This window comes from Siniperca chuatsi, linkage group LG20, assembly GCF_020085105.1.
Source record: "Siniperca chuatsi isolate FFG_IHB_CAS linkage group LG20, ASM2008510v1, whole genome shotgun sequence".
In the NCBI taxonomy this organism is placed as follows: Eukaryota; Metazoa; Chordata; class Actinopteri; order Centrarchiformes; family Sinipercidae; genus Siniperca; species Siniperca chuatsi.
The window spans coordinates 20,524,502-20,552,160 of NC_058061.1; the positions used below are offsets into that span (position 1 = coordinate 20,524,502).

Genomic DNA, 27,659 nt, shown 5'->3' on the forward strand with positions numbered 1-27,659 from the left:
ACATGACAGGACTGGAAAGAGCCACAGTGGTTGCACAAGATTTGGCACCTGGTGTGCGAGAGGGAGCGGTGTCACGGCTAGGAAACAGCGGTGAGTTGGAAAGCTATGATCAAAGGAAATGGATTTTAAAACTTCTCCTGCTGTTGAAACCTTAAATGTTACGTTGGGACTCGTATTTATATCATAGTTGCTCACATGCTGCATGTAGTGTTTAGCTTGATATTTACATTTTCATGCAGTTGGCAGGGATGAATTATTATTAAGGTTTATTATAGTTTCCTGTTATGTTCTTTGTGCATAAGAGATGAGAAGTGATTAAGTGATCATTTTATTACAGACAGCAAGACGTGCATTTAATCTCTCTCTGTGTGTATATTGAATTCCGCTGCTGTAGTCTTTACGTTAAGGGTACCCTGTGGAGTTTTTGATTAGTTTTCACAAGTAGCGCTTTGGAGCAGTTTAGAGGACTACATTACTGCCAATGTTAGTAACACTATTCACTGATCTACAGGTGGCGGTGACATGCCAAGAAACGCAGCAATGTGCCAGCAAAGGCAGTGAATAAGACTGCTAACAAGTAAACATGGATGTAAACGATGCAGGTTTTAAGATTAAAAAAGGCTTCAAGGATACACACAATGAGTTTTGGTGAGATGATACAAAATGATATATGCCACACAGCACTATACTTTTAATACATTACGTTACAGTGTTAAAAGTTTTCTGGTGGATTTTTCCTTTAAAGCAAGTATTCGCATATACTGTACCTTGTGTAATCCAGGATTGTGTTGAGTCTGTGAGCGATGGTAAAGACGGTGCAGTCCTCAAACTGAGTCCGAATGGTGGACTGGATGAGATCATCTGTCTCCAGGTCGATAGCAGCTGTAGCTTCATCCAGGACGAGGATCCTCGTCTTCCTCAGAAGAGCTCGAGCCAAACACACCAGCTGCCTCTGGCCCACACTGTAGATCCAACAGAACACAACGCATGAAACACAGCGCTACGGAGAACCTTTAGTTTGTCTACTAACTACAACTATCCACTCATAAGCGTCTCTTTTCCCCTGAGCCTACCTGAGGTTCTCTCCACCCTCTGAACACTCCAGTTCCAGTTTTGCCGGCTGGTTGCTGACAAACCTGTGGAGGTGAGAATGTTCCAGAGCTTTCCACACCTCTTCATCACTGTACTTCTCAAAGGGGTCCAGGTTCATCCTCAGTGTGCCTGAGAACAGCACTGGCTCCTGTGGAAGAGAAAGCAAAAGAAAGCGTATTTCCCAAAACATCTAACTATTCCTTTAAAAGCAGACACAATATATTTTGGGGATATAAGCTGCTGATAAAAAATATTTACATTTTATCTTTAACTGAAAATGAATCACTAATCATTTCAGCACTAATATTTCCATTAATTTTTCAATTGCTTGAGTCTCAGAGCTGGACAACAACCGCTGCCTGAAACGCAATTGAACCCTGCCAAGAATTATATTATGGGGAAAACTGTGATAAAGAGAAAGAAGAACAGCACAAAATATTGCTATCAGAAGCTCCAGGTCAAAAGAAAATGTACTGGGCTTTAAAATTTGATATCAAATCAAAGTTTTTACTCTCGCTCGTCTTATGAGGAATGTGTTGTGTACCTGTGGAATTATGGTGAGTTTGGACCTCAGGTCGTGCAGGCCGATATCAGATATCTTCACCTCGTCGATGGTGATCTCTCCTGCTGCGGCTTCCAGCAGTCGGAAGAGGCAGAGCGTCATGGAGGACTTGCCGGCCCCTGTACGACCCACGATACCGATCTGAACACGAACATACACAGAGCTGTGATTAGTGAAGCCACCCTGTTGACCCAGTATTGCTTGTTGAACACCTCATCACACCCTCCCCACCTTCTCTCCTCCTTTGACGCTCAGTGTGAGTTTCTTTAGGACAAGGTCCAGTCCCTCTCTGTACCGAACGCTGTAGTTGTGGAACTCCACGTTCCCCTCCATGGGCCATTCAGGTGGGGGCTTCTTGTCCTCCACCTCCCAGGGGGCCTGTGAACACAAACGCAGCATTTCTGACTAGGAAAACTTTCTGAACAACTCATTAGCTCGCTTGGCTTTCAGCGGAACTGATTTGTTTATCACTCTAAAAACTTGGAGAGTTGGACCTCTGTCACTCAGAGCTGCCAAATGTTTATTTCACCTCTGGGAGAAACTGGTTGCTCCAAATAAAGGCTTTCACTAACAACTATACCAGCTATAGAAGGGGCACATACTGCGATGGCTGCTGAAAAAGTACACTGTGTACAGTACAAATACCCTGTTTGCAACAGAGGGGGCCTTGTTGGCACCAGGTAATCTAACATTTCTGGATCTAGTTATAGTTTATAGGTCCTGTGTTGTTTGAGAACATGACTTGGCAGCAGGACAGTTTTTTGGAATGTGGGTACATTCCTACTTTTTAACTGCAGAACAAAGCCAACACTATTTTACTTTTAAGAGCAAATGCATGCACAGTCCAACTTCAGCTTCTGTGGAATATTAGATAGGGACAGAAGTGGACACATCTTGTATGTTCACACACACACACACACACACACACACACACACACAACAAACCTCTGTCTTGGTCTCAGAGTACTCCTTCACTCTCTCCACTGCTACTATGTTGCTCTCCAGATCTGAAGACATTCGCACCATCCAGTTCAGAGACATGGTCACCTACAAAAACAATACAGGCTTTAAAGTGTTGTTTAAAAAGGTCTTTCAATGCCATTTAATGTATTTCAGTTATCCCCAGTAGATACTTCTGCTGTTGCCTGGGGATATGTGGAAAGATTGTGGAGTAGCTCAACTAATGTGAAAAAATATGATTCGATTTAAAAATATATCCACATACTGAGTAGAGAGGTCTAAACAGTTCGCTAAGAGTAATGGCTAAATGGTTGCAATAGTTAGTTGAATGTAAAATATGAACAGTTGACATAGTTGACAAACCTAGATAGGGCCGTTCGGGTTTTTCTCGAGTTTCGCGGCCACCGTAGTTTCTCCTACACGCTTGGAAGGGGAGGGTGAGGCAAGCGGTACTCAAATGGTTGCAAACTGCTTACCGCTAGATGCCGCTAAATTCTACACCTTTAAATAACATATAGTAGTTTTTCTAGTCTGCTCAAACGAACACACTTGGAACACGACGGGTGGTGTCCATGAAGGGGTACTTGAGTTCATCTGTGACAGGGCGGTACATCGGTTGGAAACCACTAATGTATTTTATAGGCATTTCACCCTGAGCATATGCTATACCTGTTAGGGTTCAGTAGATTAGGGTTGCAACTAACCATTATTTTCATTGACCATTAATGTACTGATTCTTTTCTTGACTAGTTGTTTGGTTTATAAAATAGCATATAATAGTGAAAAAGCTGATATAGCAAACAGCAACAATTGCATTCATTTGGAGTCATGTTAGTGTCCTTTTACCTCTTTTTGGTTTTCACCAAGTCCTGAGAAAAATATCTGTTTCTTTAGCTGCTAAATGCTCCACTATGTTCACCAGCTAGTCACTAACTTTGCGTGCTGTTTGGTGCTGGGCTTGTAGTGCACAATGGGTTTATCAGGGATTTTTTGGCTGAAAACAGCTGCCTGCTGTTAGAAATGAGGTTGATGAGAGCAGAGTTTGCAGCCGTAAAAACCAAAACAATGAGCTACTGAAAAAGAGGTTAAAGGTCCTGTTGTACTGAGCTGAACTGCAGAATTGGGTGGTAATTCATTCAATTCATAATGAGTGACCCCTTTCACATTACCCATTGCTAATATATAAATAATGATTAGTCCAAATCTAAAATTTTTATTATTTGTAACGTCAACATATACAAGGATGTGGGTAACACTGACTCAACGCTACACATTTCAAAATAAAAGTAATTACTGGTAACACATACGTATCTAAAAAAGACACCATATACTGACCTAACTTACCTATCTATGCTAGGACTCAATTATAAACGAAACTAACGTCAGCTGCTGATTTACGCCATGTCTTAATGTACACAGACTACAGACAGATCTTATTACAGTAGTTGTAGCGTACCTGTAAGGCGTAGGACACTGACAGACCCACGAGGCCGGGGTTCAGATTATCCTTTCCAGTCACAGCAAACAGAGCAGCAAACAACACGATGCAGTTCCCAATAAACTCAATACGCACTCCGAGCCACCTGCATGACAGTGTTACAGCAGGGTGACAGTTACAAGAAGTCAGGCCTAATGGAGAACTGTGGGACTCAGCTTCTGGTATAAATATGTAAGTAAGTGCAAAAACATTCAACTATAGGACATATTAGCACCAAGTCACATGTTTTCAGGGATGTTGTACTTCTGGTCACACCTAAATTAGTGATGTCACAGTTGGTGTTTTGACTGCGAATTGAAAACACCTGTGGTGACATCACTGATTACAAATGAATGTCTCATACATAAAATAATGACTAGTTTGCTTTCACATGCTGATCAATTATTATAGCAATAATAATAATAACAGCAGATATTTTGACATGACATAGCAGAAAAAGCACAGGTGTAACTAATAACATTAATGACGGCTGTATTATATTTCGATGTTCCAGTTCTAAAGCCCTGATATTGTTCCAGCTGACTCACTGGCATGGCTTACTGGGACACATGGAACAGAGCCCTAGTTAATGGTTTTAGTGACACCTGTGCTCTTCCTGCTATGAGCAGTCAAAATGTCTCCCAAGAACAGGCCTATTGAGATGGTGTGGTCAGTGTTGGTTTGTTGTCATGATCATTTGCAGCAGCACTGGTATGTGGGCTACATGTCAGGTAGCCCAGCCTTGTTTCCTGTGCTTCTCCTAAGTCTCTTGGATTTATTTCTGCATTTGCTTGGACCTCACCTGGATTTTTGGATTGTGTTTTTTGCCCGCTCCTTGTCTGATTTGTTTCCTTGTCTTGGACTACCTTCCTGATTTGGACTCCTGCCTGCCTGACTATCCATGTAAGCCGTTCCTGCAATAAATGTATGAACTGCACCTACTCTGCCTCTAGTCTGCATTTGGGTCCTATTCCTTGTGTTCCCTGCTCCCTTGCGTGACATCCACTACAACAAAAATATGACTTGACATATTTTTGCACTTGGAATGAAATGAAAATGCACCTACTCATTTGCATTTTCATTTGAATTGACACATTTGTTTTGGTAAAAGCCATCTGGAGTCAAATTTGCGAGTGCAGTGTAAACCTGAACTGATGCTGACATTTTGACCAAAATCTTTAAGAGGGATGATTTTTAAAAGCTGTAAAGAGGCTTTCACACTTGATTGTAAAACCTTTTGTAATTTAATGAATATTAGCACCAAATGTCCATTGATGCCCATATTTAATGATCTGGTCGCATATATCAGCTGACAGCAGCTTCCCTTCAATACTGATGATGGTCATGATAAACCAACAAGGACAATGCTGGGACTCCACATATGAATTCATTTATTTGTGTGGTTTTTTTTTATTAGCTTTATTAAGAGACTGCATTCTCTTATCCCACAATCCTGAAAGCCATTGAATGCAGCATCCCAGCCACTAGTTTAGTGGCCAGTCTGACCTGTGATGTAAATAAAAGGGGTCAGCAGTCACTTGTTGTCTCGTTCTTCACCTCCAGCAAGCAGCAGATGGTTTGTTGCTCCCCGTGTAACGTGCTTGGAGCAGAAACACGCAGCACAACTGAACTCGCTCTCTTACTGCAGCGCCTCGACGACATGCGTAAGATTTCTGCAAACAAAGTTTAGCGCCAGCGGCTGCCACAAAGACTGACAGCCAACTTTAAGAACTGACTTTGAGGAGACAAGACGGTCTCTGCATGCTAACTTGGCACAGTTATCCTAAACAGTACTGTAGTTTAATTTATCAATCTGACTTCCCAATTGATTAGTGTATTTTATGAGACCAGATCATTTCTCCTAAGAGTGGTGCCCTGAGGACTTTATTACTTAATGATTATCCTTGATAATCTTGATAGCCAGATTTAACTGATTGCCCCTTTAACCACTGTGAATCCCAACAACACTCAATGTCTTAAAAGAATAGTTTGACATTTTGGGAAATACACATTTATTTTTTTGCTTAGAGTTGGATAGAAGATTGTGACCACCCTCATGTCTGTATGATCCACCTACCAGCAACTCTGTAGCACACCGTTTAACATGTTTATATCTTGTTTATCCTCACAAACACCAAAAAACAGTGTAAAAATGAAAAGCTGTGCTTTTATGGGGGATTATGTGCCACACTATTTCTTGGTGGGGAGCAGTGACTTCCTGGTGTCTTGACTGCCGGGTAACAAGCAGAGACTCCAGAAAATGACTGGACAAGACATAGTCCTACACATAACCCCGCCATGAAACACAAATTGTCTTTTTTACACTTTGGATTTTGTTATTTGCATAGAGCCGGGCTAGCTGTTTCCAGTCTTTGTGCTAAGCTAACTGGCTGTACTGTAGCTTTATAATTATCGTACAGATATGACAGTGTTATCAATCTCCCCATCTAATTTACGGCAAGGGAATTTTCTTAAATGTCAAGCTATTCCTCTAAAGGCCTTATCCATCTCGCCACCTAATACAGTAACACAGCTGCTGTTCTTCTGAGCTGAAACTGGACACTTACCTGTTGGACACTATACCAGGGTAGTAACTCTTTTGGTTGTCATCCACTTTCATATCACTCATCAGAACAAAGGCAGAGTGTCTGCCATAGGCTCGAATTACACTACAGCCAGTGACGGTCTCAGAGAAATGGGAGTATATGGGAGAGCGGCTGACTGACTCCAGACGCTTTAGCTGCCGAGACGTGGCAACGTAAAATCTCTACAGGGGTTGAGGGGGAGAGAAACAAACACAACATTACAACTGAACAAGACGTCACAGATGGTCAGATATTCAAGAACAATTCTGATGCACACAGATGAGCCCACACACATACACAGTCGCACACATGCAGAGTAATAAAGAAAGCCAGCGTGAACAAAACACCTGCAGTGCTCATTTGATATTCCAATTTACAATTGTTTGAAAGGATGCCAGCTAACGTTACATAAGCTCCTCAGAGGTGGTGAGTTCAAAGTCTACATGCAAATCAGCTCTCCTGCATTAACCTGAAAACAGACCAATCATTGTTGGATAATAACTTGTCCATTTTTGTACAGTAAATAAAATGTGTGCTATCCACAGGGCCTAAAGCACTGGTGATGTTAAACTTCAGGTGTTTTGTTTATCATCACACATATTTTTGGATTAAAATCAAATTTATCAAAAATAAGAAACAACTTTGAAAATGTTAATTTTAGTTTCCCTTAGTATATATATGTGCCATCATATTGATAGAGTGGTTTGGCTTTCATTTGCAGAATTTCGACATGTATCATTCAAACAGAAGCCCCTCCAGTAGTAAGGTTATAGACAAATGATGCAGCACAGACGCAGGCCATGCAAGATGGATGCCATGACAAAGCCATAGGAATAATATGAGCTTGTGTTACTACAGCTGATTTAAGTCATTTGGAGGTGTTAAAGGTGAACGCCTCATGAATTTCTGCTCTAAAATCACTTTAATTACCTGTACAATTTTCTAATTGACTCGTGACTAATGATTTCAAGTCAAGATTCTTTGTTTTTGAAATCTAACAGAGTCATTAGTGTAAGTGTGTTTAGGAAATGCTTTAAAGACAGACTGACTATCTTTTGATACATCTTCATCTTTTATCTTCATCTCTTTAATCCTTCTGTTGTCTGACTGGCACCTTATATTGCATAGACTTACTGTATATGAAATGTTCTACTGATTGAGTGATTGATGAACTGTTTAATTCTTTAACTTAATGTCTGTAGGCATCAAAGTTAATTTGGTTTGCCACACTGCCATCATTGTATAATCTCTCCCCAATGGGGTTAAAGGGCTACTCCAGCGATTTAGTATGTGACTTCCGTAAAGTTGGGGGAATCACGGGACTAATAGAATGGTCAAAACCAAAGCAGCAGAGGCTGAGAGATCCTGACCTTTAGTCCCTAGTATGGGTCAAGCTCCAAAGACACTGAATCCTTTCAAACTCCACACCTCTTTGTTTGTAAAACAGGCTTTCTGTTAAAAAATGTAAGTCTCAAGCCCAAACCCTGATGACATCATCTGGGTCATCCTTTACAAAATTTGGAAAGCTTCCTCCAGAGCACCACAGAAGAAGTTATACAACTGTTTTCACAAGCCGATTGGTACTCCTTGTGACAAGTAAACTGAAATCCATGTGAAAAATTGGTGGAGTACCCCTTTAACCAGAAGTAAAAGCAAAAATATCCCAAACTGTCCCATCTTGAGGTCAGGTAGTCAGGAGTGTGTTTTGATCACTAGATAGTGACTTTGATATATTATCAAATCTAAAATGGCCATTAAAATACTTATAAAAACCTTTGATGTGACCACCTACACTCAAGATCTCAAAATAATACAATATGAGCACAAAGAAGAACCACAGCTCATTTACCTTTAACTAGTCAGAATTAAATATTCTAATCACATTATTCTAAATCATGCAAACCACTAGCACTTATTTAGCAAAAATTAATGTTGGGTGGTTTGGAATTTGCCTTATTGTTGGTATCAGTTACAAAAAACAAAAACAAAACAATACTGCAGTCATGAACACCATACACACTACTACTAACAACTGCCGTTCTTCAGCTACCACATTTCACCTAGTGCTGATAACACAGTCCCTGACAGACAGGGCTGCTCCTGTGGCAGAAATAACCTCATTAAACCTCCGTGGGCAGAAGTTACTGTAGCTATCTGGCAAGCCTGACTGGCAAATCAGAATCAGAATCAGAAATACTTTAGTGATCCCTGAGGGGAAACTCTTTTGTTCCAGAGGCCCAAAGATCTCCCTCCTGGCACTCAAGATTTTTGCACATGGTATGGTTAGAAAGAGATGGGGTGGACAACAGGAAGATAGATATATTTTGACCTCCTGTAGATAGCTTCTTTCAGCTAGAGGAAAGTTGAGTTGCAAAACAACAGTCAAGCTTAGTTCCGACTGGACATTGTAGTCCCTGAATGAATGAGATGAATGTACACACGCAGTATAACTAGTGAGATTATATCTGCCTCCAGAGCAGCCCTGCCTCTGAGAATTAATGTAATATAACTAGAATTTCAATTTGCCATACAAAAAAAGCAGAATTCAAATTGAATGTTTTGTTTCATAGCATAACCTTAAAAGATTATTGGTGCAACCAACTGAACCAAGTGGGGCTGCTGACTAGAGCTTCCACAGTCTGAAACTACAGACTGGCTCCTGAGCCACTAAGGCCCCAGCCAGCTATGACTACTGGACTGGCAGAGACCAAACTACACTGCACCTACAGCACTAGAGCAGCAGTGATCAACGTTCCATCCACATGCAACAGTCTAGCCGCACACACACTCAACAACACTCGCAGACATGCATGTTGTATTAATGAGTTAGCAGACTCGTTTCCTATTTACCTGAACCCACCAATAGAACACCATTAATGGCACTATGACTATGAGGAACATTGGGGTGAGGGCAGAGCATATGAGCAGCACATTCAGTGTGTACCAGAAAGTGCGCATCCATATGTCAATATTGTCAGGGATGTGGGAGTCTATAGCATCCACGTCTTTGCTGAAGCGGTTTAGTAACCGCCCAGTGGGGGTGCTCTCGAAGAAGGCCTGCGGAGCTCGCAGGACCCCCTGAAGCATGTTGCGGTGCATGAGCTTGGCTGCCCGCAGCATACTGTAGGCCCGGCACAACAGGCAGTTAACCAACAACAGCCCACCTGCGAAAAGGGGGGAGGGGAGGGGGAGGGGTCAAGTGTGACAACACAACAACACCTGCGTTAAATGGATTATGACCCGTTCCTAATGTCTAATGAAACGGCAGCTAACACTGTCAGTGCAGGTTTCACAAATTCAGCACTTGATTGTGGCTTTTTTTTAAACACCTCATGAGACTGAAAAGAAGACAACGTTTTCCATCACCAGTTCTTTTTTCCCTTTTGTGTTTGTTGTCATGGTGGTTATTACTCCTCAAGCTAACTACCAGGTCTAATATTTACAATGTGGGTGCTCCAGGCAAACAGAAAACATAAGATGCATCACTTCAGTTCCCTAAGTACAGCGGGGCGTCAATACAAATTAAGTGGCACAACACAACTTTGGTATCACAAAATAAACTTCTATCTCCAGGGATTTTAATATCTCCAGTGTGAGTGTGAATTCAGCCCATACAGGGACGTCATCTGCCTCCTGTGGGTGCCATACGTTTGCACCTTGTGACTCTGTAACTCATGTGTATACATTACACAACTGTAAATGTGTTCGGACAATGTTCACGCTGCTTTTAATGTTGATGTGAGCAGTGTTGGGAATGACTGATGCAGGCTTTACCTTCATATAATATATTTGTCCTAATTTGGGATACACCAATCAAACGTTTTCTCCCCTGATACTGATTCCAATACATGGAATTCAAGTACTAACCCAAAACCAGTGCGCAGTAGATATTGCTGTGGGAGTAAAAAAAAAAAGTCTGCAGCTTGCTATAACTGAATGAATGGAACTGCGGAAACACTGAATTGTATAATGACACTGAAAAAGAAATTGGATTTAATGTGGATTGGTGACATCATGGCTGATACCTATCCGGTGGATCGGATCAGTCCTAATCCAACCTCTTATACAACCGCAGCTCAGGTACATCAGAGCTGTGCTTCTGATCAGGAAATTAATATATCCAAGTATCCTGGATGTTTAGAACTAGCAAATGTAAAATTGCTTGTCTGAACAACTGCAACTGAAAGCTGAATCCAAAATGTGTGACACAGCGGTTTTAAGCATTTCTTGAAGTGAAGTTAGTACACCTAAGTGTAATAGAAAATCTGCAATTCATCTTATTTACGGTTACTTATGTAGACACCAAGTCATTGCATGTGTATTACTCTCCATCTCTGTCTAATTCAAATAGTACCAGATCTGAAGAAGTGTCTTCTTTTATAGTTGGCATTGAATTAAACCCTAACCTTTGACTGAATATTTAAATATTGTTGAAGACATATCAATACCTTTGAAGGGCTTAAATTGAACACAGTGTGAGGAATTCTCTGATTTTTTTAAGATCCAAAGATACTTTGTCATACATACACGAGCTGCAGTGCATCCGGAAAGTATTCACAGCGCTTCACTTTTTCCACATTTTGTTATGTTACAGCCTTATTCCAAAATGGATTAAGGTCATTATTTTCCTCAAAATTCTACAAACAACACCCCATAATGACAATGTGAAAGATGTTTGAAATCTTTGCAAATTAATAAAAAAAAAATCACATGTACATACGTTTTCACAGCCTTTGCTCAATACTTTGTTGAAGCACCTTTGTCACCAATTACAGCCTCAAGTCTTTTTGAGTATGATGCTACAAGCTCAGCACACCTATTTTTGGGCAGTGTCACCCATTCTTCTTTGCAGGACCTCTCAAGCTCCATCAAGTTGGATGGGGAGCGTCGGTGCACGGCCAGTTTCAGATCTCTCCAGAGATGTTCAGTCGGGTTCAAGTCTGGGCTCTGGCTGGGCCGCTCAGGGACGTTCACAGAGTCCCGTAGCCACTCCTGTGTCATCTTGGCTGTGTGCTTAGGGTCGTTGTCCTGTTGGAAGATGAACCTTCGCCCCAGTCTGAGGTCCAGAGCGCTCTGGAGCCGGTTTTCATCAAGGATGTCTCTGTACATTGCTGCATTCACAGGACTAATAGAATGGTCAAAACCAAAGCAGCAGAGGCTGAGAGATCCTGACCTTTAGTCCCTAGTATGGGTCAAGCTCCAAAGACACGGGATCCTTTCAAACTCCACACCTCTTTGTTTGTAATACAGGCTTAAGTCTTAAGCCCAAACCCTGATGACATCATCTGGGTCATCCTTTACAAAATTTGGAAAGCTTCCTCCAGAGCCCCATGGAAGAAGTTATACAACTGTTTTCACAAGCCGATTGGTACTCCTTGTGACAAGTAAACTGAAATCCATGTGAAATCAGCATCCATCTTTCCCTCAATCCTGACCAGTCTCCCAGTTCCTGCCGCTGAAAAACATCCCACAGCGTGATGCTGCCACCGCCATGCTTCACTGTGGCCAGGGATGGTATTGGCCAGGTGATGAGCGGTGCCTGGTTTCCTCCAGACATGACGCTTGCCATTCAGGCCAAAGAGTTCAATCTCTGTTTCATCAGACCAGAGAATTCTGTTTCTCATGGTCTGAGAGTCCTTCGGGTGCCTTTTGGCAAACTCCAGGCGGGCTGTCATGTGCCTTTTACTGAGGAGTGGCTTCCATATGGCCACTCTACCACACAGGCCTGATTGGTGGAGTGCTGCAGAGATGGCTGTTCTTCTGGAAGATTCTCCTCTCTCCACAGAGAAACGCTGGAGCTCTGTCAGAGTGACCATCGGGATCTCGGTCACCTCTCTAACTAAGGCCCGATCGCTCCGTTTGGCCGGGCGGCCGGCTCTATGAAGAGTCCTGGTGGTTCCAAACTTCTTCCATTTACAGATGATGGAGGCCACTGCATTCACTGGGACCTTCAATGCTGTAGAAATGTTTCTGTACCCTTCCCCAGATCCGTGCCTCGATACAATTCTGTCACGGCGGTCTTCAACAATTCCTTGGACTTCATGGCTTGGTTTGTGCTCTGACATGCACTGTTAACTGTGGGACCTTATATAGACAGGTGTGTGCCTTTCCAAATCACATCCAATCAACTGAATTTACCACAGGTGGACTCCAGTCAAGTTGTAGAAACATCTCAAGTATGATCAGTGGAAACAGGATGCACCTGAGCTCAATTTTGAGTGTTGTGGCAAAGGCTGGGAATACTTATGTACGTGTGATTTTTTTCGTTTTTTATTTTTAATACATTTGCAAAGATTTCAAACAAACTTCTTTCACATTGTCATTATGGGGTGTTGTTTGCAGAACTTTGAGGAAAATAATGAATTTAATCCATTTTGGAATAAGGCTGTAACATAACAAAATGTGGAAAAAGTGAAGCGCTGTGAATACTTTCCGAATGCACTGTAGGTTTTATCTAACCAGCCAACTACTCTTTTAATATTTCAACTGAGAACGCTTCACTCACATGCATAGGCTACAAATTACACACAGGTGACATTAACAGCTCCATAAACATTAATTGTGTAATCCCTAAAACAAATCTAGACACCCTGAAGTTGGTCACACTGGCTTACAATAAAGACACATTGAATTAAGTAGATCCAGTTGTATTAACACTGGTCCACCACTAGAGGGAGGTTATAGCTCACTAAAGACTTAGTGACATTGCTTTTGGTTCCAAACATAAATGGTACTCAGAGTTTTACATTAAAGTCAATTTCAGTATATTGTGTGTATATTGGGGCCTGCTCAATTGCTCAACATGACCAGTGTGCATGTCTTTATGGGTGTGTGTTTGTGTTTGTGTGTGTGTGTGTGTGTGTGTGTGTGTGTGTGTGTGTGTGTGTGTGTGCAAGGGTGTGGAAGCAGGCTGCACGCAGGACAGGAAGTGTTTTGGCTGCGGAGAGAGCAAAGTGAATTTATGATTGAAAAGCAGATAATCACAACCCTAGATGCTCATCACGGACAACATCACAGGCTACGGAGAAACAAAAGCCAAAACTGGAAGGTTAAGAAAGCTGCTGCGCCAACATGCATGCAGCATGCCATTCCAGGAAGAGGAAGAGACACAACTTTGCAAAGAAAAGAGGAACAGGGCGCATCATCTGGCACATGAGCAACATTTTCCCAAGTACCTGGACAAAGACGTATATGAAAGCCAGGGGTGCTATGACAATGGCAAAGATGGGTGTGCTGGAAATGATAACTATCATGGTGGAGAGAGAAACGAAGAAGGTGCCCAGGAACATGAGCACAGTGGCTGGAAGAGCCTCATCTATGACGTAGATGTCCTTGGAGAAGCGGTTGATGATGCGTCCTATAGGCGTGGTATCAAAGAAAGACTGGGGTGTGTGAAGTTTGTTGGCAAGCAGGTTATAGTGCAGCTTCTTGGCTGCGCCGATGTTCCCCATGGCTAGCGTGAAGGAAGACATCATGACCAGGATACCTGGGGTGGGGATGAACCAGAGTAGGAGTGGAGGAAAAAGATATTGGAGAGGAAGGTTTTATTGTGGAATGAGAAAGCAATGGAATTACTACTAGACACAGGCAGCATCTGTCCTGAATGTAAAGATGTAAAGGTAACAGTTCACTGTAAAAGGAACAGCAGTAAATATTATGTTACACATCCTCATCCTCCATGCAATCAGTAGACACAAAACCACCAAACAATAACAATGCAAAGTAATTGTTACATGTAGATGTGATGCTGGTCCTTTAGGTCTGTGTTTTAAAGCTAGTTTTGGTGAATGTCCTCTTGCCCAAAGCATCTCTCCAGTGAGCTTATTGTATAAACAGCTAAACTTTCAACTGGCTGCAAAGCAAATACATTCAGTTAATTTCAATGAACTGTGCAACAAGAAGCTGTGTGAGTGGAAGCAGCATTTGGCACCATGGAGTTAAGGTTGAAAAATAATTTTAGCACCATGATGTGGCAGCATATTAAACCTGAAAACAACAATAGGGTTTAACTTTAACCTAGTGCTTCATTCAGTGCTTATTGTTAAACTTAGTGTTTCTTACCTTGTGCAATGCCCAGCGCTGCGTACACCCCCACCCTTATATGAACATTCTCCTTAGTCTGATTTGTTGAGGCGTCATTGGTCCACTGGCTGAGCCAGATGTTTGCTCCGATGGCCGCGGCGCTCTGGCAGCCGTACAGGAAACAGATGAACACTGAGAGCAGAGCTCCCACTGCCTTGGCGTACTCCAGGTACACCTTTGTTTTCACCTGGTTAGGAGTGGCAAACAGTTAACAGACTTCGAGTTCAGTCGAGGTCAGCTCAGAAAGCCTCAATGACAAAGGTATGAAAATTACAATTATGTTTTACTATGGAGATAACTGTATTTTGTGATTTTATGTTTCTATAAAATAATAAAATGTAATAGTGTGATACTGCAATGTTAAGGAGATGGAGAGGAACCGTCTATTGTTTGAGAATATGATGACAAAGAAATACAGATGTATTTTGTGAATGAGCTCATTAGAAGGTGTGAAAAAAATGATGCGTCTATGATCTGAAATGTTTAGATGGGAAATAGAATGTTGTATGAACATTTCTATGAGTCCAGGTTTTATGTTATTGATCTCTTTAGATTAAATGTCTCCTGAAATAACAGGATGAATATTTACTTAATACCAATACTTAATATTGAGAATAACTCCTACAACTGTTAAAACATGATGGATTTGGGGCTATGAACCAAGTAATTACATAATTAATGAAGTAAATTAATGAAAATAGAGTATGAAAAACTATGAAATAAATAGTTGTGATTGAAATGTATGACATCAATAGCTTATTCCTGACAAGCCAATACAGTTTAGCACTTTAATCAGACCCATTTTTGTAGTCTCTTTCTACCAGATTGTATCTCTGTGTCAAACAAAATTTACAAACACTTAAAACAAACTAGAGGCCTAAAAGTAAAAAAAAGGCAAAATGTTCATCTGTATATCTGAAAATAGAAATGGACAATTAAAGATATTTACACGAGAAAAATACAGAAAATAGAGATTTGATGGACTGACCCTGCCTGTTTCTGAGGTCTCTGCCTGGATGAGTTTATCCACCTCATGTGGTTTCTTCTTCTCTTGTGGCTCTGAGTGTTTCTTCTGGCTGCAGCCGTGTCTCCTCACTGAACGGGATCTGGGGTTCTCTCCGTCTGCTGAAATGATGCTGATCTGCCTGTAAAAGGTCAAAAAATAATGTCAATGCATGGCACTTACACATTGGAAGTTACCATATACAAAAATTCTACCAGAAGAGCATTCAAGAATGTGTCTCCTATATGTGTGTTGAATAACTGAATAATAATATCCAGGCAGTGGCTGTTTAGTGAAATGGCTCCCCTGACTGAATTTTATTCATTAAACTTGCAAGAGGGAAAGGCAGAATTTGTGAAAAAGTCTAATTACAATATCTAGCCTTAAAAGTCTTAAAACATTTCCTCTACCTTATGAAATTTCTCTTGGCTTCATTGATCATCGGCTCATTGTCCACCATGTCTGTGTGGTTGCTAAGGGCATCGTCAGGGAACAATTCCTCATCTTCGATTAACCCCTCTGTAAAAGCATTAGAAGCAGTATGTTATATAGCTTTTTCAACCATAAAATATGAGATGCTGATATGATTCATGATATATGAGGTCATATATGAGTGAAGGAAGTGATGCTCTACCAGTGGCCTCATCCTCCTCTATGATGTCCTCCAGGGTGTAGTTCCTGAGAAACTCTGCGAAGGCTCCGTTCTGTTTGAGCAGCTCCTGGTAGGAGCCCATCTCTGACACCCTGCCCTCCACAATCACCATTATGTTATCCACCTGAGGCAGGAAGCTGATGCCATGTGTCACTAGAATCCGTGTCTGGAGCCAAACAACAAAAGAAACCTTGTTATCTTATAAACTACACATATAACAATGTCAAAGCAAACCCACAGGCAAACATAGGCACACCTTCTACTGCAAGCTCAACTTCAATCACATATTTACTGCTATAGTATGGGCACTTGCCCAGCAGAATTCAGTCACAAAAAGATAAGATACAACTTCCTCTATTGAAACAAGACTAAGAGTCAGCCATGCTAGCAGCTCTGTGAGGCTGTACTTAGGCACAATGGTGCCTTGAGCTAAATGCTAATGTCAGCATGCAAACATGCTCACAATGGCAATGCTAACATGCTGATGTTTAGCAGGTACAATGTTTACAATGGCCACCATCTTAGTTTAGCATGTTAGCATGCTGACATTTGCTAATTAGCACTAAACACAACGTACAGCTGAGGCTGATGGGACCGTCATCGGCTTTGCAGGTATTTGGTCATAAACCAAAGTATTGGACCGGATGATGGCGCTGGATGAAAAGGGATCAACAGAGTCATTTGGATACATTGTCTGAGAACCACGACTGTCTCCACAGAATGTTGTGCCAAAAGTAGTTGCTGAGATATTTTAATGGATAAGTAAAAATATAGACCTGCTTGTGGTGCTAGGGGAAAAGTCACAGGATCACCAAAGGAGCAGCAGGATTAATCATCTGGGAGCCATCAATGTATGTACAAAATTACTTGGCAATCTATCCAATAGTTGTTGAGATATTTCAGGTTGGACCAAAGTCGTGGAAAGACGTCCATAGAGCGATGTCACTAGCATGGCTAAAAGTCCTTCTACTTTGAGCTACACAAGCCTGAAACAGTGTTGTTCAGACTCTGAGGGCCAGATTCATGAAAGGTTTATGCTGCATAGAGCATAACATTTCACCACAAAGACTAAAGGTAAATGTCATATATTTACTAACCATACATGGTAGTTAACTTACCTCTGCAGCGTTGTTTACATGGGCTTTTTTGATACCACAAACTGATTTGTGTACATTTCTTAGTAAAAAAGATGAAAAGCTGGATTTAAACTCTCCTCACCTTGCCCTTTAGCAGCCCCCCTGGGCCGATGAGGTTGTCAAAGATGTGTTTGGACACGTGAGCGTCCACAGCGGACAGCGGGTCGTCCAGCAGGTAGACATCCGCATCGCTGTACAGAGCTCGGGCCAGACTCACCCTCTGTCTCTGCCCACCAGAGAGGTTAATGCCCTGCAGGATCGAGACGTGTCATCAGAATCGTTTTAATCACTGTGGCTATTGGCCAATTTACTATGTGAATTTTTTCAGTAACTGGGGAAGATGTTGAGGAAACTAAGAATTGATAAAATGTATGAAGCCTGATGTTCGAGACATCAAGAATTGCTAAAAGGAAACCAGAACCAAAGCTGACACCTGGAAGCAGAAACAAAAAGTGGTTACTTTGTGAGAACAGAAAATGAAAGTGCTTCTCATTTGTACCTTCTCGCCTATCTCAGTCATGTCTCCTCCAGGCAGCACTTCCAGGTCAGGAGTTAAGGCACAGGCCTCCAGAACGGAGAGGTACTTCTGCTCATTGTAGGGTATCCCAAACAGGATGTTGTCCCGCAGGGTGGCATTCTGTATCCAGGCCTGCTGAGGTACATATGCCACTGATCCCTGATGAGAGAGGCAGACAAACTTCTCTTTACACTGCTTCCTCTAATAACAAAACTGGCAATTAGCAACCCTTAATGTGTTTTGTCCCATGAGTGTCCTCATGTTCAGGCAGAGATTCCCAGCTAGTCAATTCTTTCTCATGTGATTGATATTGTTAGTGCTAATGTTTCTCATTTTCCAAAAACTATTCCTGCTGCAATAAGGTTGATTTAAAATAGCCTCCTGTTGTTTTGTGCCACAGAGATATTCAACAGATTACAACTGGAGAGATATACTGTAAAGCATAATATAATATAAAGATCAGGCTGTGGTCTACTAAATGCTAACCTTTTGAATTACTGTGTAGTCATTTGTGAATGTGATAGTTGTAATGTTTTATAGCATGGAGACTGAAGACACATTGTATTGACATTTATTTCAGTTAATCACTTCACTTAAATATATGAAGCTAAAGCCAGCAAGTGATTATCTTAGCTTAGTATAAAGACTAAAATCAGGGAGAAACAGCTAGCCTGACTCTGTCCAACGTAAAAAGAAATCCCAGGACCTCTAAAGCTCACTAATTGACATGTTGTACTTTGTTAGATTAATCTGTACAAAAACCAAAATGTAAAAACAACAAGCCAGACTAGCTGTTTGCCCCTGCTTCCAGACTTTATGCTAAGCTAATCGCCTGATGGCTCAATAATTGAGAGTAATTATTATTTTAAGTGAGATTATAATGGGTCTTTACACCTCTAGTAGAATCCGTACACTAGTTATTTACTTGTTACTTGTTAGTTTCCATACTGATTTTGTTTTTCTGTAAAGTTCCTTGCACAGACTACAAATCGGAAATGCTTTTATTGTATGAACCAGGAAAACCTCTTATCCTTGTAGTACAATTTTTATTTTTGCTGATTTTAGTTATTTTACTTTTTGTGCATTGGTATTATTATTCTTCTTAATTTCTTTTTGAGTGTCTAGCTTGTTTTGCCAATGACATTTGCATTTACTTGTGAAGCACTTTGAACTGCACTGACCCTTTTGTATGCCACTTGTGTGCTAACTTGTGCATACAGTGCTCTATGAGTCCCCTCTTTTTCTGTCTTTTGTGTCTTTTTGGTGTCCACTAATTCTTCTAATTCGAAATGCTCCACTATGTTCACCAGCTAGTCGCTAAATTTGTCTGTCTGCTGTTTGGTGCAGGTAGTGTACAGTGGGTTAGCCAGAGCTTTTTTTGCTAATCATAGATACAACTCTGTGAGAGTGGTGGGACTGAACCAAAATTGCAGGCCATAAAACCAAAACAAAGAGTTGAAAGATGCTAAAATGCTCCTTAGAGCTGAGTTGAACTGCAGCGTGATAATTCCTTCCCCTTCCACATTACACATGGTCAACTGATCCATTGTTAATATAAAAATATTGATTAGTGCAGCTCTAAAGGAGGGAAAGGGAAAATAAAGAGGATAAAATAACCTGCTACTTGCTTGTATGTTATAAAGAACATAAAGTGAAGTCCTACCCGAATAGAAACCTCTCCCTCCAGTTTCTCCATTTCACCCAGCAGCGCAGAGATTAGGGAAGACTTCCCACAGCCAACATGACCCACCACTGCCAGCAGCGAGCCCTGGGGCACCATCACATTAATACTAGAAAAACACAGCAAACATTCACATTTTAAGAATACAACACAAACACATGACAAGTGAAAACATATAGTATGTGGCTTTTCATGACATACTTGTGCAGAACAGGAGGATCTTCTTTTGCCCAAGTGAATTTCCCGTTGACAACTGTCACTGAAAACTCTGTTGAGCAACAAAACCTCAAGTGAATGTCTTTTCAGGAGCTTTTGAATTGGTGGCAGGGCAATGTAGTGTGAGAGGACAAAAGACTGAAAAGCATTTCTTAACACTTAGTCATCCAAAAGATCTTGATCTTAAGGCTCTGAGTCACTGGGTGAAAGAAACAAGTGGGAAGCAGAGACTTTGCACTAAAGCCTCGTATTTGAAGAGCCTATTGAGTTTACACAATGGAATGATGACATATAATGACAAAGCACATTTTCTCAAGGTATTGCAATCATTAAAGTCTGTTTAAAGCATGTGCAGTGAGATCAGAAATGCAAAAAACTGACTGAAGCTGGGCAGGGTGGGGAAAAAAAAGAAACCACTTGCTGCTTTAACCTTAATCAAAGGAGGAGCAGTGTTTTATTTTACCTGTGGCTGTGCTCGTTCTGTCTACTGAATTTGGGTCCAGCTCATCATGACTCAGGAAACTTTGGATTCGCTTGAGTGAGACGCTGGCCTGCAACGCAGAACAATCACACAGGCACTCAATGAAACCTGTAAACAAACACGTGCAGCAAAGGAAGGAAAAAAAGGAAAATGAAACGTTCCTACCTGTACGATACTGCTGATGACTTGGGGAAGCATGTTGAGAGGGAACCTGAGGATGTTAAAGAGCGAGAGCGACACAAAGGCCCTCTCTGCATCCAGGACGTTGTTCTCATCCACAGTCACATACACGGCAAATGTTGTCAAGGCAACCTGGAAAAACATCAGCAAATAGGCCGCTCAGACATCAAGGTCCATCATTTTATTGTAGAGATATACAGCAGTCACTGCTGTGATGCTACACACACTTGCACATTAATGTGAGTCAACCAGTGACTCAGCAGTGACCTTATTATCAACAGCTGCTGATATCCGTGGTGTTTATAATCACTGATATACACTGGCGTTTGGCTGGTAAAGTTTGTATTATTCTGACAAATAAAACATATGACCAAGAAATCAATCAAAATACAACTGCCAAAATAAAAAAAGAGCAGCTGCTCACTCACACTGCTCTCATATTATTTCTATGGTTGTCATGGCATATGCACAGACATTTCTCTGCTTTACTTACCACAAAACTAGCAGACCTCCTGGATCTGGTCATGCTTTTCTCTAAGTTTAGGAATTGGGTCAGTAAACAGGCAGTCAGCTGATGAAAAGTGGTGTGTAATGTTGACATTTGCACTTGTCCAGCTTTGCTTTGCTGTAAATGATTCCCGACTCATCTCTGGTGTTGTCAGTAGGTAAGATTATTAACCATCCTTTCTGCCAGGAGGTTATCTTATGTAAAAGCTGCTTGAAGTTCCAGGAAGGGTAATATTTAACATGATATTAGAGTATAGAGTTTGAAGCCAAACAACTGCACCATACGTGCTATAATTATACCCTAAATGTTCTGCATTTGGTCTGCACTGAAACTGTAGCAAGGCGATGCTGCTTTCAAATGCTGTCTTCAATATTCAAATCATGGGGAGACAACAATAAGATTCAAATAGGTTGTAAATTTCAAAAAAAGGAAAGGAAATGGGAAATATGAATTTTAGAATGATAGCTGAATACCCTTTACAGATATTCCAAGCCAATCTTTACACCAAACCAAACCTGTCCAAACCCTCCACCTACATCAGATCCACACTGAACCTCCTCTCTCCGAGCATGATATATAAAACTAGAATTACCGCCCCGCGGTTGTATGCCTCTGTTAACCAGTCAAGTTGCAGTTTACATCCATGTCTGTCCAGACTCATAATATATGTTACGAGTACTTGGAAGGAATTGAAGAAAAGGTATAAAGTGTATTTTTTGGCCAAATGGAAGTTATCACTATATTGATGATCCATATGTATGATTCCAGTGAATATACATTGTTGAACTGGTTAATGAAAGATTATAATAGATGTATTGGCTACACAGGTAAACATGTACTTGATTACTATGTAAAGATGGATTCTTATCGAGTACAGCTACACAAAATGTGGTGCTTTTGTTTTCTCCTGGCATTTTTAGATGTGAAGCCTCTCTATGAGCTGTAGGTGAAACTCACTCACTCTCAGGATCACGATTAGCTAGGCGTGCTCCAATACGTTGTTTTCAGTCACGTGAATTCTCGAAATTTAGAATGAGGCAGGCAAGGTCACAATGACCTTTGAGTCAAAAGTGTCACCTATTCAGTGTCCGACCAACTGTGAAATATGATCATCAATTCTTGAGTTATGGCTAAAAATGTGTTTTGTGAGGTCACAGTGACCTTGACCTTTGACCTCCAAATTCTAATCAGTTCATCCTTGAGTCCAGTGGACATTTGCGCCAAATTTGAAGAAATTCCCTCAGGGCGTTCCTGAGATATCGCGTTCACGAGAATGGGACGGACGGAAAACACAGTAATAATAACGAGACGCAGAGATGGCTAATGGTATGCTGATTTTGAGTGGTATGCCGCTACTGTTCTACTGGCTTATGGCACTTATAAACAGTATGTCACTCATGTTCCATTTGGCAATATATATCAGTATATACCAGTGGTGTGCCACTCTTGTTTTAATATATGTCAATTCTTAGTGTTATACCACTTTTTAGTGGTACGAATTGTATTTACAGTTATTAATCATGACTTGAGCTTATTAAGGCTGCCTGGAGGCAACAAGACTAACAACTGAGAAGCCCTAATTGGCAAACAACAGTGCTGATACTCATGGTGCCATCTTCAGAAAATACCATATATGAAGACATCTTTGCAGACATTCATGCAGCCTGTTTGAATTTGCTGGGTCTCACATTCAGCTTTCACTTCATACAACAAAATGGAATAAAAATGGCCACAGCTAATAATGACATTTACCAAATGCTTAATTCCTGACCAATCAGTTTCACAAAGCAAAGTCTCTTGAAAGAAAGACAGTTTCCAGACATCTGGACTGAGCCTACCAGGAAAGGGGCGCTGGTCCAGGCCATGGTGGACAGCGCTCCCAGGTAGGCTGTCTTGCGCAGCACATTGAGCTCCTTCTGCCGAATGGCCAGGACCTTTTCTTTAAAGGAGTTCTCCCAGGCGTACAGCTTTAAGACTTTGATGCCGTTCAGGATCTCATTCATCAGCTTGATACGAGAGTCCTTGTACTGCATCTGCTCCACCTGGGAGACAGGAAGAGGAGGACAAAGACGAGGACAAGAAGACAAACTGTTCTTTATCCATGAATTAATAGGGACTAGTGGACAAAGCTAGCTTTTTTGAAGTGCAAACTCTATAAATAATGTAATATCATGTAAAATAACATATTTCAGACTTGCTTGAATTACAGTACACTGATACGAGTTTGAACCTGGGTACTCTGTTCGTTACCAAAGCCAAAGTTGCTGTTGGTATACACTAGACCAGACATGGTTTGACCAAGCGTGATATACCGGCTAATATCATGATATTAAAGGAAAGCTTCACAACTTTTTGTCTGTCTTAAAACAATGCTCCTATCCTACTTTCCATACTGGCCAATAAAAGATCTCTTCCTAATGCGCTTCCATGTGTTTTTATTAGTGAGTATTTTTTAGATATTGATATATAAAGCAAATGTATGCAAAATCACATATAAAATGTATTCTAATTATATGCATTCATCAGAAATAACTCTTAACATGTGTAAAACAATGCGGTTCCACTGAAAGTCAACATCAACATTCAACTATTGCCAAGTCCTAGTTTGACTGTTCATACCTGGTAGGCTCGAGTCTTCATGGCAATGACAGCATTAAAAGGGATCAGCATGACCATGACAGCCACCCCAGCCAGCACAGATGGACCGAGGTTCTGTAAAATACAGCAAGACTCAGTAAATCAGTGCAAACATAATTCAAAACAATTACAGAGATAAAGCTAAAGTCCCCTGTGTTCAATAAAATATGTGTACATGTAAACAAAATATGGAGGGAAATGCCGAGTCATAGCTATCTACAGTAATCCATGAACAATTTGTGCACGTACCTGCCAGAGGAAATATAGTGCCAGCATGATCTGAAGAGGAGCAGACCACAACATGTTGAGGAAGGTGGTGAGGTCCATGAACCGCTGTGCATCCACAGACATCAGGTTGACCACCTCTCCCACTGTCGATGAACGCTTGGCAGCATTAGTTATCACCAGCGCCTGCAGAACAATAATGGGGGGGGACGAAGACAACTGTACTAAATACTGTAATACATTTCTTTCCTGTGAGGCATACTGTATATTTCCTCTAGAATGAAATGAGCTATAATGAGCTATAATTTTGCTCACTTTATTGATAGAAGTGAAGATTTGAGGTTTTTTTTTATTAGAGTTAGTGCATTTGTGCGTGTGCATGGTTAAATCAGTCAGAAAAAGATCATTTCTTGCATACCTTCCTGTAGATAGCTCCTATGACAGCTGTGCGTACATTCATTCCGGTGACAAAACAGTACTGAAAGTGATGGTGGAGGACGAGAGTCTGCAGGAAGGCTGTGAAGAACATGAGGAAGGCCAGCGAGTAACCCCACCAATCAGGAGCATTCTTCTGTTTTGTGAACAAGATCAACATCCTGTAAGAGTGAAGAAAGGGAACAATTCTTTTAGATTAAACACACAACACTGAACTATCCTGAAAATACTGTAGCTGTGTGGATAATGGCACATATCTAACTTCTTATGTAATCCCTCCTTTCCCTACGCATGGTCTGTAGATACACACACAACTTCTTTGCATGCAAAATAAGCATAACACACTATCTTTAGGTTGGAGTTTATGGAAATTTCTTGCATTAAAATTAGTTTACTGTTTTAGCACCAGGCCAAGAGTGTACTGTATGAAGGCAATGATGTTATTCAGCTATAGTGATGGTAATGTAAAATGATCTTATTTCGACAAGAAGCAGCTCCCAAATGACACCTTATCTAGTCTCTTTTCATGGCCTCCCTATAAACGTTCAGTAAGGTCTTAAGATGCAGATCTGATTATGGGACACAGTCTGGCCTGTCTGCACTCATAAGAACTGCTGACCCCTAATCACAAGTTAAAAATCTTAGCTTAGCGTACTAGCTGTCTTAACATATTGCTTGTTTATTTTGGGTTTATTTGTTGTCTCTGGCAGAATGCTAGCTAGCCTAGCATTTTGTTAGCATGCTAGTTAGCTTAATGTGACTTGGTGATGTGACAGACAAGAATGGTGACTTCTTGGTGTTGTTGGCCCAGCTCAACAAAACACCGTAAGACCGTTCTTTGGTAAGACAGGTCAAGGGGCAGAATTCTTGAAAAGTTTCTCATAGTTCATATACCAGAGTGGTTGCTAACTAGTGGCTATTGGTAAGTCTAGTGGAACCACTTATACAGTGATGGTGGCTGGACAACTGAGCGAGCCATGGCATTCACATGAAGTTGCAATTCAAGCCAGTTGGGCCATCTACAATGTAAATATAAGGCCAGGTCAAGCTGCCGAGTGTCTGCTCTTTGTTTAGGTGAGTGTAGGATCTAAAGGCAGCTTTAAGGTACATTAGGTCAGAGCTATAGAGGGATGTCGCCTGTCATGGGGCCCAGTAGATTTATAACGGCACAGTCTGATACCCAGGACCTAATGATAGGTCAAATCATCATCTCACATTAATACTGGGCTTCCATAGAAAGGCTCACCCACCTTTTGGCAACTTTTTGGTGTGTACTGATTACTATTGTTTTAAAAAGTGATGCATGAATTAAGTTAACTTTCTTATGTAGTAGTTACAAAGTTTGTATTAAAAATGATTAAAAGTAAGTCATGCAAAAGCTGTCATTAAGATGCAAAAGCTATACATATCAATCAGCACATTAATGGAAATGTCACTGAAAGTTTCATGAATTTATCTGGGCAGATAATTCTGAGCAATAATATAATAATAATAATATTGGTTTATATATACAAATAAAAAACATGTAAGAAGTAAAAACTCAATATCAATTTGTTGTACTGTCCGGAACAGCAAGTGTTTCAATTCAGCACTTCCTATTGTCAATGTATTAGTTGTAATATTGCAGGGTTGTAAAGCTTTGTGTTCATGAAATGAATTTGAAATGGCTCAAATGAATCCTTTGTTTTAAATATAAAGCAGCATAGCAAATCATGAGCTCCATTTTTTTGAGTAGAGCCGAAGCAGCAACTACACTAGTCAGAGCTTTCACAATGTCATTCCAGACAACAGAGTGAATTTAGGCCTGCATTACTAGTCTATTAATATTACATAGGTATAATATCAAAATAGGTTCTGTGAACAGATAGCTATAATATGAGATCATTTGAAATTCAAATTAGACTTGTGCTAAGTTACAAAGCAGGTATCAGAATTAATTAATCTTATTCAACAACATGAGCGTCACAAAATACATACAGGAAAACTATGTGGTCAGCCATCTCTGATAGCTTATCTCACTGATACTTACAGAGATAAGGCTTTTACATAACAGCTACTATCATTTCCACCCTGAGCCATTGGAAGCATAAAGGAAACATACTGAATTTACATAGACTTTTCATCCTGAACAAAGGCAGTACGCATTTTAAATGAAGACTGCTACCATACTAAAAGCCAGCATGCAAAACACAAACACAACATGCAAAAAGACATCCTGAAAGTAGTATTTGTGGTCACTGGAACAACGCTAATCTGTTGGTGTTCCAAACTTGCAAATATGGTCTAGCAAAGAAAGCACACAATAGAAACGTGACCTTTCTTTTTACCTGAGCAGCTGAGGGTTGACGAAGGTGATGATATCCTGCAGGAGCTTGTAGGCCGAACCGATCAGAAAGTAGGGTCCAAAAGCTTTGACGAGGGCACGTAGGAAAGATGGCTGGTGGACAGCAGCTTTCCGACTGGACAGCAGCACCTCTACTTCCTCTGGGCTGCTTTCACCTCCTCCTCCGACGTGGTTGGTGGTTGACGGCGGGGGCTTGGAGTACACAGCCTGGCTGGACAGATTCTGTTCACTGGAGAATTTGAAATTTGGGAGGTTTTTTGGGATAGGACAGAGACAGAGAGATGGGGAGAATGACAGTTATGTGAGGATAGAGAACTCTCATCATAAGTAAATAAGTAAGTCATTAAGTAAGACAGCAGACCATACTTTTGAAATATTTCTAAGTTGGAAAAATTCATATCTAGATTAAAAAAAGGACTACTAAGTTCTTAGAAAACTATTTAGTACAGGCTGAAAGTGGGATGAGGCTCAGCTGTACCTGAGACACAACACTATTAGCGCCAATAATCAGGACCCCCATTTTATAACAATTTAAAGCTGCTATAATCAATAGTTTTATATTAACTATGGATCAAATGCCTAAATGTATGTGAATGGGGTCACACGTAATGATAAGCCTACAAATAATTATCACCCAACTCTGCAGTCCTCCTCAGCTCTACGAAACGTTTCAGCCTCTTTCAGCTCATTGTTTTGGTTTTAACTTTTTCAACTTTACTGTTTTGAGTCAGTCTCACTGCTCTCCTCAGCACTGTTTTCAGCAGGCAGCTGTTGTCAACAAAAAAGCTAAAAAAAAAAACCCACTGTATGCTACCTGCCCAGCACAAAACAGCAGACAAAGTTAGCAACTAGCTTGTGGACATAATGGAGATTTCAGCAGTTAAAG

At 40.9% G+C, this 27,659-nt stretch overlaps 1 protein-coding gene across 10 annotated transcripts in view; it reads right to left on the reverse strand.

Moving 5' to 3' along the window:
• The window catches only part of abcc3 (ATP-binding cassette, sub-family C (CFTR/MRP), member 3), a 60,234-nt gene that overhangs the window by 1,365 nt on the left and 31,210 nt on the right, over positions 1 to 27,659 (reverse strand). For 2 of the 10 annotated variants that reach the window (XM_044178391.1, XM_044178395.1), the window contains 23 exons: positions 26,757 to 27,002; positions 24,413 to 24,590; positions 24,019 to 24,180; positions 23,752 to 23,844; positions 22,971 to 23,174; positions 20,610 to 20,756; positions 20,427 to 20,514; positions 19,949 to 20,015; positions 19,730 to 19,856; positions 18,049 to 18,225; positions 17,632 to 17,799; positions 16,396 to 16,579; positions 16,172 to 16,280; positions 15,747 to 15,903; positions 14,738 to 14,945; positions 9,527 to 9,840; positions 6,659 to 6,858; positions 4,071 to 4,197; positions 2,600 to 2,701; positions 1,886 to 2,032; positions 1,637 to 1,795; positions 1,074 to 1,240; positions 768 to 962 (listed from right to left, as the gene is read on the reverse strand). In XM_044178391.1, the coding sequence (XP_044034326.1) occupies positions 768 to 962; positions 1,074 to 1,240; positions 1,637 to 1,795; positions 1,886 to 2,032; positions 2,600 to 2,701; positions 4,071 to 4,197; positions 6,659 to 6,858; positions 9,527 to 9,840; positions 14,738 to 14,945; positions 15,747 to 15,903; positions 16,172 to 16,280; positions 16,396 to 16,579; positions 17,632 to 17,799; positions 18,049 to 18,225; positions 19,730 to 19,856; positions 19,949 to 20,015; positions 20,427 to 20,514; positions 20,610 to 20,756; positions 22,971 to 23,174; positions 23,752 to 23,844; positions 24,019 to 24,180; positions 24,413 to 24,590; positions 26,757 to 27,002 (3,726 nt within the window). Of the gene's footprint in view, positions 1 to 767; positions 963 to 1,073; positions 1,241 to 1,636; positions 1,796 to 1,885; positions 2,033 to 2,599; positions 2,702 to 4,070; positions 4,198 to 6,654; positions 6,859 to 9,526; positions 9,841 to 13,851; positions 14,163 to 14,737; positions 14,946 to 15,746; positions 15,904 to 16,171; positions 16,281 to 16,395; positions 16,580 to 17,631; positions 17,800 to 18,048; positions 18,226 to 19,729; positions 19,857 to 19,948; positions 20,016 to 20,426; positions 20,515 to 20,609; positions 20,757 to 22,970; positions 23,175 to 23,751; positions 23,845 to 24,018; positions 24,181 to 24,412; positions 24,591 to 26,756; positions 27,003 to 27,659 lie in introns of those variants that run through there. The other 8 variants (XM_044178393.1, XR_006375940.1, XR_006375941.1 and 5 more) reach the window with 8 other exon arrangements.